This window comes from Bison bison, unplaced genomic scaffold (assembly GCF_000754665.1).
Source record: "Bison bison bison isolate TAMUID 2011002044 unplaced genomic scaffold, Bison_UMD1.0 scf7180017864263, whole genome shotgun sequence".
Lineage (NCBI taxonomy): Eukaryota > Metazoa > Chordata > Mammalia > Artiodactyla > Bovidae > Bison > Bison bison.
The window spans coordinates 8,671,753-8,683,397 of record NW_011494835.1 but is presented as its reverse complement, the minus strand read 5'-3'; the positions used below and the strand labels follow the sequence as shown (position 1 = coordinate 8,683,397).

Genomic DNA, 11,645 nt, shown 5'->3' with positions numbered 1-11,645 from the left:
ATCTGCTGATGGACATCTAGGTTGCTTCCATGTCCTGACTATTATAAACAGTGCTGCAATGAACAATGGGGTACATGTGTCTCTTTCAATTCTGGTTTCCTCAGTGTGTATGTCCAGCAGTGGGATTGCTGGGTCATAAGGCAGTTCTATTTCCAGTTTTTTAAGGAATCTCCACACTGTTCTCCATAGTGGCTGTACTAGTTTGCATTCCCACCAACAGCGTAAGAGGGCTCCCTTTTCTCCACACCCTCTCCACCAGTTATTGCTCATAGACTTTTGGATTGCAGCCACTCTGACTGGAGTGAAAAGGTACCTCATTGTGGTTTTGACTTGCATTTCTCTGATAATGAGTGATGTTGAGCATCTTTTCATGTCTTTGTTAGCCATCTGTATGTCTTCTTTGGAGAAATGTCTATTTAGTTTTTTGGCCCATTTTTTGATTGGGTCATTTATTTTTCTGGAATTGAGCTATAGGAGTTGCTTGTATATTTTTGAGATTAGTTGTTTGTCAGTTGCTTCATTTGCTATTATTTTCTCCCATTCTGAAGGCTGTCTTTTCACCTTGCTTATAGTTTCCTTTGTTGTGCAGAAGCTTTGAAGTTTAATTAGGTTCCATTTGTTTATTTTTGCTTTTATTTCCAATATTCTGTGAGGTGGGTCATAGAGGATCCTGCTGTGATGTATGTCGGAGAGCGTTTTGCCTATGTTCTCCTCTCGGAGTTTTATAGTTTCTGGTCTTACGTTTAGATCTTTAATCCATTTTGAGTTTATTTTTGTGTATGGTATTAGAAAGTGCTCTAGTTTCATTCTTTTACAAGTGGTTGACCAGTTTTCCCAGCACCACTTGTTGAAGAGATTGTCTTAAATCCATTGTATATTCTTGCCTCCTTTGTCAAAGATAAGGTGTCCACAGGTGCATGGGTTTATCTCTGGGCTTTCTATTTTGTTCCACTGATCTATATTTCTGTCTTTGTGCCAGTACCATACTGTCTTGATGCCTGGGGCTTTGTAGTAGAGCCTGAAGTCAGGTAGGTTGATTCCTCCAGTTCCATTCTTCTTTCTCAAGATTGCTTTGGCTATTCGAGGTTTTTTGTATTTCCATACAAATTGTGAAATTATTTGTTCTAGCTCTGTGAAGAATACCATTGGTAGTTTCATAGGGATTGCATTGAATCTATAAATTGCTTTGGGTAGTATACTCATTTTCACTATGTTGATTCTTCCAATCCATGAACATGGTATATTTCTCCATCTATTAGTGTCCTCTTTGATTTCTTTCACCAGTGTTTTATAGTTTTCTATATATAGGCCTTTAGTTTCTTTAGGTAGATATATTCCTAGTATTTTATTCTTTTCGTTGCCATGGTGAATGGAATTGTTTCCTTAATTTCTCTTTCTATTTTCTCATTATTAGTGTATAGGAATGCAAGGTATTTTTGAGTGTTGATTTTATATTCTGCAACTTTACTATATTCATTGATTAGTTCTAGTAATTTTCTGGTGGAGTCCTTAGGGTTTTCTATGTAGAGGATCATGTCATCTGCAAACAGTTAGAGTTTTACTTCTTCTTTTCCAATTTGGACTCCTTTTATTTCTTTTTCTTCTCTGATTGCTGTGGTCAAAACTATAACTTTACCATGTGAGTACTTCTTCCCATTATCTCTCTTCTTTATATTCCTTTGTACATCTCTGTCCTTTTTCCTTTCCCCTCTTTTTCTATTTTTCCATTAATATCATTTAAATTTATATGAACCTGTTAAGACTTTTCTATATTTGTTTCCTATATGCTTGTGGTGATGATACAAATACAATGGTATGTGTACCTATGTTGTAAATTTTTGTGATGGAAAAATGCCTTTTCTCTTAGAGATTTATAAAAAATAGAATGGAATTATTGTTTACCCCTAGAAATCCAAATAGAAATACATATTTTTGTATATAATGATGATCACATACTCAAAAGTTTAATACTGTGAATTGGTCAAAAGATGACTATGCTAGCTAGCCACGTCAGTGAAATCAAATTTCTATAAATAAATCCAGCATTGCAGGCTATAGCTTTCTTCATCAATGAAGATAATATTGAAAAAAGATGAATTCTTAAACACTTAAATATACTAAAATGGTTTATAACTCATGAATATGTGCCTCCTAAAATAATTAGACATTGAAGTCAATTTCTAAATGTTGTGTTTCATTAGTTGTGAATTTACTATACAGAGATTTCAGTGGTATTAATGCCATCACTCTACCAGATGTAGGATTGCATATATAGTCATGTTGGCATCAAGGACTTAAATGATGGGGTTAAGGTCTTTATCAGTCATTTCCATATCAGTTTTAACATACTTACCCTCAATTCTCATATAAGCTATAAAACAATGACTAGTTGATATAAAATGTAGGAATCAGATTGGAATGAATACCACAAACAGCTTAAGTCTCAGAGGTTACATTGGAGAAGGCAATAGCACCCCACTCCAGGACTCTTGCCTGGAAAATCCCATGAATGGAGGAGCCTGGAAGGCTGCAGTCCATGGGGTCACTGAGGGTGGACATGACTGACAGACTTCACTTTCACTTTTCACTTTCATGCATTGGAGAAGGAAATGGCAACCCACTCCAGTGTGATTGCCTGGAGAATCCCAGGGACGGCGGAGCTTGGTGGGCTGCCATCTATAGGGTCCCACAGTGTCGGACACAACTGAAGCGACTTAGCAGCAGCAGTAGCAGAGGTTATGTACAGTATGAGTCATTTTGATCACTTTAAATGAACATGTTATCTTTAAAGACAGATTTTATCCTCAAAACATAGAACGTGCAAAATTTTTTATCAAAGAGAAAGAAAAAAATCATTTCTTCATAAAGTTATTATTTGCTTCTGACATTTATGTATGACAATTAAAATAACTAATATAAAACTGCAGAACTGCATTCTTCTCACAATCTGTGTAGGTACTGACAGGCAATGGCATGCAATCAAGGAGCAGGCTACTAGAATCTGATTTATTACACTGTATCTTGCTTAACAGTTTCCTTCACCATCCTTCTGTGCTTTGAGGAATATGGCATCCAGCAGCCCTTGTTCTTTCCTTTGCATAACAAGGCCATTTTCTGAACTAATGAGGTTAGACAATTACATGAAAAATTTATAGAGACTTTAAAATGTAATGGAAGAAGAGAAAGTATGTAAGTGCACTGTGCCTGACTTCCTCTTCAGTATGTCAGAAATCGTTTTCCTAAAAACCTTTACTTGCACTGATGGGCCTGCAGTAAGAAAATTCACTTTAAGGCGCTTTCCTTCAATAGTTCAGTAAATGATAAGATACCAACAAGCAAACTAGCATCCAATAAAATAAACATTAAAAACTACGTAAAAATCTAAGAACTTTCTATCCCTGTTTAGTGAGATACTGTAAGAAAAGAAAGATTGAAAGTAAAAGAAGACAGTTTTTAGTCAGAATAACTTTGATTCTTATGGATTTCAGCTGAAACTCATTTCTAACATATTTTTACCATCTCCATGATCACAAGGTCTGTGCCCCAGACCCAAGGGTTTTTTTTTTTTTGGAGCTCCTGAGCCACTAGCATCAGCTGAGCTGCGCATCCACTTCACAAACTTAAATCACCTTAAAAGGTCTCTCTAAGATTTCGAGTTTTATTAATTCCAATCTATTCTCTTTGCTCCCCAAGGTCTAAGGGTGGTGGCATTGTTTGTCACTAGTTCCATGATACTTTAGTGTTCCCTCTTTGACTTTTTGGGTTCTCCATTATCCACAATTCCTTGTACTGCTGCTGCTGCTGCTGCTAAGTCACTTCAGTCATGTCTGACTCTGTGCGACCCCATAGACGGCAGCCCACCAGGCTCCCCCGTCCCTGGGATTCTCCAGGCAATCACACTGGAGTGGGTTGCCATTTCCTTCTCCAATGTCTGCAGCAGCTACCCACCCAATATAAAGAAAGGAGACACCCTCCTAGGCTCTCAGATATGAAGTCGAATTCATACTTCAATTTCTCATACTCCAGCTAGCCCCCTCCCACCGCTCCTAAGAGCGACCCCAGTGAAATGGCATCAGTGAAGCAGCATCTCCCCAGCAAACCTGAAGCCTGAAGTAAGCTGCTCTAGCAGACCTGCAAACTTGTCGGTGAATAATGAAAGATTTTTATTATATGCTAAGATTTTGAGTTTTTTATCCATAAATAGCTAATTTATATAGAAGTTGGACCTCTTAGCCAACTCTAGCTCTAGAATATTTAAAGGAAATTGAAAATTAGAAAATATTTTTCATTATTTTTAAGGCTCTATCATAAAGCTGAAGAACCAATACTTTCGAGTCGCAATGCTGCAGACTATCAAGAGTCCCTTGGATGGCAAAGAGATCAAAGCAGTCAATCCTAAAGAAAACCAACCCTGAATGTTCATTAGAAGGACTGATGCTGAAGCTCCAATACTTTGGCCATATGATGCAAAGAGCGACGTCATTGGGAAAGACCCTGGGAAAGATGGAGGGCAGGAGGAGAAGGGAGTAAGAGAGGATGAAATGGTTGGATAGCATCACCGACTCAATGGACATGAATTTGAGCAAACTCTGGGAGATAGTGGAGGACAGAGGAGCCTGGCAGGCTGCAGTCCATGCAGTCACAAAGAGTCGGAAATGACTTAGCAATTGAACAGCAACAAATAAAGCCATGGCCCCCACAACTATTGTCTCTGAAATGAGCTTCAAGAAATGCTTCCAAAGTAAAAAGCTGAACATTTATTCTTTCTGCTGCTTTGCATTCCTGACACAGCAATACCATGCAAGATAGAGGGTGCCTCTGGTTGCAGAAGATGAATGTCACAAGGAAATATAAAAAGCAAAAGATATTACCATATTTTAATATATTCTCATTATTACTATAAAAAGATGAAAAGAGAGTACAGGCTTTGAAACGGTATTTACTTAGCTTTGAGCCATAACCCTGCCATTCACAATTTTTATAGCTTACTATGGGTAACACAAGGAAATGAGTATTGCTCGCAGTAAAACACTTAGTTCTTACTATGACTCCATCAGGTATGCCTACTTATTATCACTATTTAACATTTGAAAAAATAGATTTAGAGACTTGAAAAGCATATCCCTGATGCCAAAGCACTTGCTCTTAAACTTTATTCAGGGATGATATTCAAAATATTTTAAAAATCAAATGAACATAAATTTAATATAGGAATAAACAGAAATTGAAATTTACTTTTAAAATGTCCTTCATTCTCAACTGTATTATAAAACCATTTATCAACTGATAAAAGTGGTAGCGCAGCTGTTCAGCAAGCAATTCTAATGTATTTCATTTGTTAATTTTTATAAAATGGTATAATTTTGTGATTTTTTTATACTAGGTTGCCACTAACCAAATGATGCCCCTTTCTGAGACATGACTCAATCTAAGAAAGTACATCAAATTCTTCCAATGATTTTTCCCACTAAATAGATATTCCTTAGTTAATTTTTGGCCTCAGTAACTAGAGGAAAGTTACTAACTTCACTATTGTTTCATAATGCTGAATCCTCCATCAGTTTCTAATAAACATAACTTTTTTTTCTTTTGCATTAAAAAAAAAAGTTCTATCCTTTATAATATGTCTGAGATCTTTACAGTCATATCTCTTTGGTCTTAAATCACAAAAATCATTTATTGTATTGTCATATTTATTCTAGTTAAGCCTAATTCTTCAAGTTAGAGGAAAGGAGCAGAAAAAGATCCCTAAAGGAGTGGATTCTATTGATAGACTGCCTCAGTTTGAAATTACCACTCTGCCACTTAAAAACTTTAAATTCAGTTTCCTCATTTTTAAAGATGGCCATAATTATAATATTCAAATGAGTACCATGCTTTATATTTGAAATGGTCTCTGGAATAGAACAAGCATATTATAAGCACTAGCTCTTATTTTCATTAATAAAATTTATTTCATTAATATCTGTAACAGGCAGGTATTTTGTATTAACAATTCACCTCATTAAATGAAGGTGAAATGTTCAGGATTTCAGGGCTTATTCCCCTAACACACATTCTATAGCAAAAAGTTTAACACTGGCCGACTTCCTTTAAATTCTTTGGTGTGTAAGAAACGTAGACTTATTTGCATTTTACTCTTAACCTGCCTAGGTTTCTTTCTTTCTCTGGAGGTCTCTGCTGCTAAGTCGCTTCAGTCATGTCCGACTCTGTGCAACCTCAGAGACGGCAGCTCACCAGACTCCCCCGTCCCTGGGATTCTCCAGACAAGAAAACTGGAGTGGCTTGCCATTTCCTTCTCCAATTCATAAAAGTGAAAAGTGAAAGTGAAGTCGCTCAGTCGTGTCCGACTCCTAGCGACCGCATGGACTGCAGCCCACCAGGCTCCTCCATCCATGGGATTTTCCAGGCAAGAGTACTGGAGTGGGGTGCCATTGCCTTCTCCATGGAGGTCTCTGAGACTGTACAAATAAAAACTCAAGGTCATCTAGCTTGGCAAACACCCTCGGGGTGAGAGTTGGCTTCAGTGCTCTACTTGCCACTCTGGGTCCTTCCTTAATTTAGCTTGTGTACTCCTCCTCTCTTTCTAATTCTTGGAAGCATTCACAAATATCTTTTGTTTTTATTTTATCTAGAATTTTGGTTGTTTGCAGAGAAATGAGTCAGTACAGACACCAGTATGTAATAATACCATTCCAAATGCATACTCATTATAAAATCAGGAGTATTATTTCTACTTTTATTTAAAAATATCTTCACATCATGAATAAAAATCAAATCAATACAAGAATCCAAAATGAATAATAAATTTATCCTCAACCTCTCCCTGGTTCCAGTCCGAGAAATAATTCACACAATAAATAATAAACACAATTAATAGTAATTGTGTTTTTTAGTTTGAGGTGTGATTTTTTTCTTTGGATTTTACCATTATAAATTGAATATAAGGAAGGGCTTAATACTGTTATTTGTCGATTTTTGATAACATGTTAGCTCTGCACTATGAAACAAAAGACCCAACATATCCTACCATCTCCTACTTTACACTTCTTGATCTATTATTTTATTGATGATATTAAGGTTTCTAATATTTATATTGTTATACTATAATTAAGTCCTCTGCAATGTATACAGATTGATTTCAAATCAATCAATATAATTTCCCATCAAACCAAATAGTGCAGCCAAACACACAGAGAAGTAAATGAAATTCTGTGGTCACCAAACCCCTGACTTTGGAAGAATGTCCCAAGCATGAACTAAAAATGTCTTCTTTATTAATTTGTTTCCACTTTTCTCTACTTCATCCAGAAATTCTCAATTTACATTCTCAATGTTTATGTCACCCTTCTCTTGTTCCCTTTTTTTTTTTTTTTTTAATTTTGCTGGACCATCTTCACATATGGGGATGTGGAATTACTAAGCTTTCCAAGCTCTTGCATGTCAGAAAATTATTTTCTTGTTTCATTTAATTGAAACTTTGGGTAGAAACAGAATCCTGTCAATATGTCCAAAATTATCTCCTCTTAGAAATTTTAGAAAATATTATTCCATCACTCCCTGCTCTGAAAAGTCTCTAATCCTGATGAGAAAGTGTTGGTAACAGTACATTTCTCATCCCATTATAGGTGACCCCATTAATTTCCTCTGGGGAAGCTTCAAGGGGATTTTATTTTTAGTCTTCTGAAAATGCAAGCGAATGCGAAAAAAATAAATGTCTTTGAAAATCTGTCTGTGGTATTTTGTTGAGCTCTTCTAATTGAAGACATGTCTTTATTCCCTTCAAGATAACTTACTGTTTTTTACATCAAATACTTCCAACTACCATCCTAGCATTCTGCTCCTGGAATGCCTAATAAACAGATGTTTGGCTTGTGTCTAGCTTCAATTTATCATATTTTCAATATCTTTGTCTTTTTATATTCAACTAATGCTTATATTGTAGTTTTTTTACAAAGTTATTTCATTGGGACCTTGTAAAAAAAAGGGAGATACAGACATATATGTGTACATATATGTTCTTTCATACGATACCAGAAGTCTGGGTTTTTAAGTACCTTTATGCAAAACAGCAGAGACATTACTTTGCCAACAAAGGTCCATCTAGTCAAGGCTATGGTTTTTCCTGTGGTCATGTATGGATGTGAGAGTTGGACTGTGAAGAAGGCTGAGCGCCGAAGAATTGGTGCTTTTGAACTGTGGTGTTGGAGAAGACTCTTGAGAGTCCCCTGGACTGCAAGGAGATGCAACTAGCCCATTCTGAAGATCAGCCCTGGGATTTCTTTGGAAGGAATGATGCTAAAGCTGAAACTCCAGTACTTTGGCCACCTCATGTGAAGAGTTGACTCATTGGAAAAGACTCTGATGCTGGGAAAGACTGAGGGCAGGAGGAGAAGGGGATGACAGAGGATGAGATGGCTGGATGGCATCACTGACTCCATGGACATGAGTCTGAGTGAACTCCGGGAATTGGTGATGGACAGGGAGGCCTGGCGTGCTGCGATTCATGGAGTCGCAAAGAGTCGGACACGACTGAGTGACTGATCTGATATGATCTGGTACATATATATAAAATGTAATATTACTCAGCCAATAAAAAACAAAATAGTGTCATTTGCAGCAACATGGGTGGACATAGAGATTGTCATAGTGAGTGACGTAAGTCAAAGAGAGAAAGACAAATAGTATATGATATTGCTGATACGTGGATCTTTAAAAAAAGGCTAAAAATGAACTTATCTACAAATAAGAAATAGAGTTACAGATGTAGAAAATAAACTTGTGGTTACTAGGGATAAGGGGGGGAGGGATAAATTGGAAGATTGGGATTAACACATACACACTACTATATACAAAATAGATAAATAATAAGAACCTAGTGTATAGCACAAGGAACCCTACTCAATACTCTGTAATGGCCTATATGGGAAATGAATCTAAAAGTAGAATGGATGCATGTATAATTGAGTCACATTGCTGTACACCTGAAACTAACAACACTATAAATCAACTATATCTCAATACAAATTATTTTTAAAATAAAAAGGAGTTTTCAAACGCAGTGAGAGATAAAAGCTAAAAAAGGCAAGCATAAGTTAGGTAAAAACAACTGGCAGGCAACTCATCTTTCTCTAGAACAGATCTCTCGATCATCTTTTTTTTCATTACAAACATAAGATGTAACATTTACATATACATTCCTACGCATTACCTTCAGAAATCTGCATTGGCTTTTCCTAGTAGCTATAATACTACAATAGAAATAACTCTGAATCCATTCTAAATATTCCAAAGCTTAAAAACTTTATAGAGGCTTCGTTGCTAAGTCATGTCTGACTCTTGCAACCCCATGGACTGTAACCTGCCAGGATCCTTTGTCCATGTGATTTCCCAGGCAAGAATACTGGGGTGGGTTACCATTTCCTTCTCCAGGGGATCTTACCAACCCAGGGATCAAACACTGGTTTCCTGCAGTGTTTTTTGTAGGCAGATTCTTTACCAACTGAGCTACCAGGGCAGCCCTAAAAAGCTTTATATTAGTAATAAATTACTCATGACATACTCAACAATGGATCCAAAGGTATGTATAACAATGACTCACGTGAGAATCACAGCACAACCCACAAATTCCTCAAGATGAAGAAATAATTTGCTAAAACAATTATGAGAATTTCTTAAATGTCAAGACACTGCTAGATCTAATGCTAATTTTGACTCCATCTCTCAGATTCAGTCAACTAATGTTTTAGAAAAAAAATAAGTCTATTCATGAATGACTCTTACCAAATTAATTTTATTTCTATAAATTCCTAAACATTCACAGCTGTATTTAACTAGGCTTGCATTTGTACTTCATTTAAATGAGTTCTTCCCATACTTGTAAGTTACTTCATCATTCAAAAACACAGTAAATGAACTCTTGGCATTATATACCCAGTAGAATTTAAGTTCAGCAAGCCATGCTACTTCTCTGGTTTGACTGGCTATACTTTAAAACCTGGTTAATGGTCCTATTTTGCTCTTGTCACTAATAACATCCTGTGATAGTCTAATTTCTATAAAAATTTATTTTAACAATATCTTACATACAATTCTAACTTTTTAACTTTAAATTTCACTTTGATCTTTTAATAAATTTAATTTGAATGAGTTAGTTAAGTATATAGTTTTAAACTTCACATACTTTCCTTATTTAAATTTATTCAATATTAGCTATTTATAAAAAAAGGGGGAATTCAGGTAGCAAGGTTCACATCAACACAGTTTAAAATACAGATTAACAGGGATAAAAAATGTTGCTCAAGAGTCTGAAATTTCAAGAGAGATTCAAACTGAAATGGGTAAATATTTGCACTTATGAGTAAATTGATTTGAGCTTAAAGTAAATTTTCCACTTCACATACAAGCTGAATTTTCCTATTTGTCCTAAGAATGGATTCTCTCTGACCCTAAAGGAAATATTGCACATAATATTTTCTCCTGGAGCAATGCTAGACTTCTGATTAACTTCAAGAATTTCATTGAACTTTACAAATATAGAAGTTTCACACTAGCTGAAGATGTTACAGCAGGCCACCAGGTACCACTCTCAGGTCCTAATATAATGTATGTTACATAGTCTCCTCACGATTCCTAAATTACAAATACATTTGGTTAGAAAAGTGTTCTTACCATATCTGACACTTTAGTAGTTCTTTCTGTTCTTGACAAGAAAGCAGCATATCGATTAGTCAAGTTGGGTAGTTCATCAGAAATTTCAGGGACCTATGAATGCCAAAAATAAAACACATGTTGAATGAAGAGGTATATATCGCTTATTTTTCTCAATACAAGGGGCATGATAAATAACTCTGCAATAAGCTTATAGAACAAGATTCTGTAAAGCAATTATCCTTCAATTTAAAAATAAATTTAAATTTTAAAAATAATTTTTTAATCACTTATGATTTATTAGCTTTTTATACATAGTGTGTAAATTATCACCATTATATAGTTACAGAACATTTTCATTACCCCCAAAGGAAGCCTCATACCCATTAAGGAGTCAATCCTCATTCCCCACTCTTCTCAGCCTCTTGCAACTGCGGAGCTATTTTCTGTCTCTACACGTTTGCCTTTTCTGTTTATTTCATGTAAGTGAAATTATGTAATAAATGGCATTCTGTGTCTGACTTCTTTCACTTAGTGTAATGTAAGGTTTATTAATATAGCATGTATTATTACTTCATGTAGCAACACTTTTCATGGGTGAGTAATATTCCACCATGTATGTATCTGATTTTTTTTTTATTTTATTTTTAAACTTTACAATATTGTATTAGTTTTGCTAAATATCAAAATGAATCCGCCACAGGCATGCATGTGTTCCCCATCCTGAACCCTCCTCCCTCCTCCCTCCCCACACCATCCCTCTGGGTCGTCCCAGTGCACCAGCCCCAAGCATCCAGTATCGTGCATCGAACCTGGACTGGCAACTCGTTTCTTACATGATATTCTACATGTTTCAATGTCACTCTTCCAAATCTTCCCACCCTCTCCCTCTCCCACAGAGTCCATAAGACTGTTCTATACATCAGTGTCTCTTTTGCTGTCTCGTACACCAGGTTATTGTTACCATCTTTCTAAATTCCATATATATGCGTTAG

The 11,645-nt window shown here is 35.9% G+C and overlaps 1 protein-coding gene across 1 annotated transcript in view; it reads right to left on the bottom strand.

The window, feature by feature from the left end:
* Positions 1 to 11,645, bottom strand: part of STPG2 (sperm-tail PG-rich repeat containing 2) — a 368,665-nt gene that overhangs the window by 200,533 nt on the left and 156,487 nt on the right. Inside the window, exon 11 of the mRNA XM_010848351.1 lies at positions 10,672 to 10,764. Within this exon, the coding sequence (XP_010846653.1) occupies positions 10,672 to 10,764 (93 nt within the window). The remainder of the gene's footprint in view (positions 1 to 10,671; positions 10,765 to 11,645) is intronic.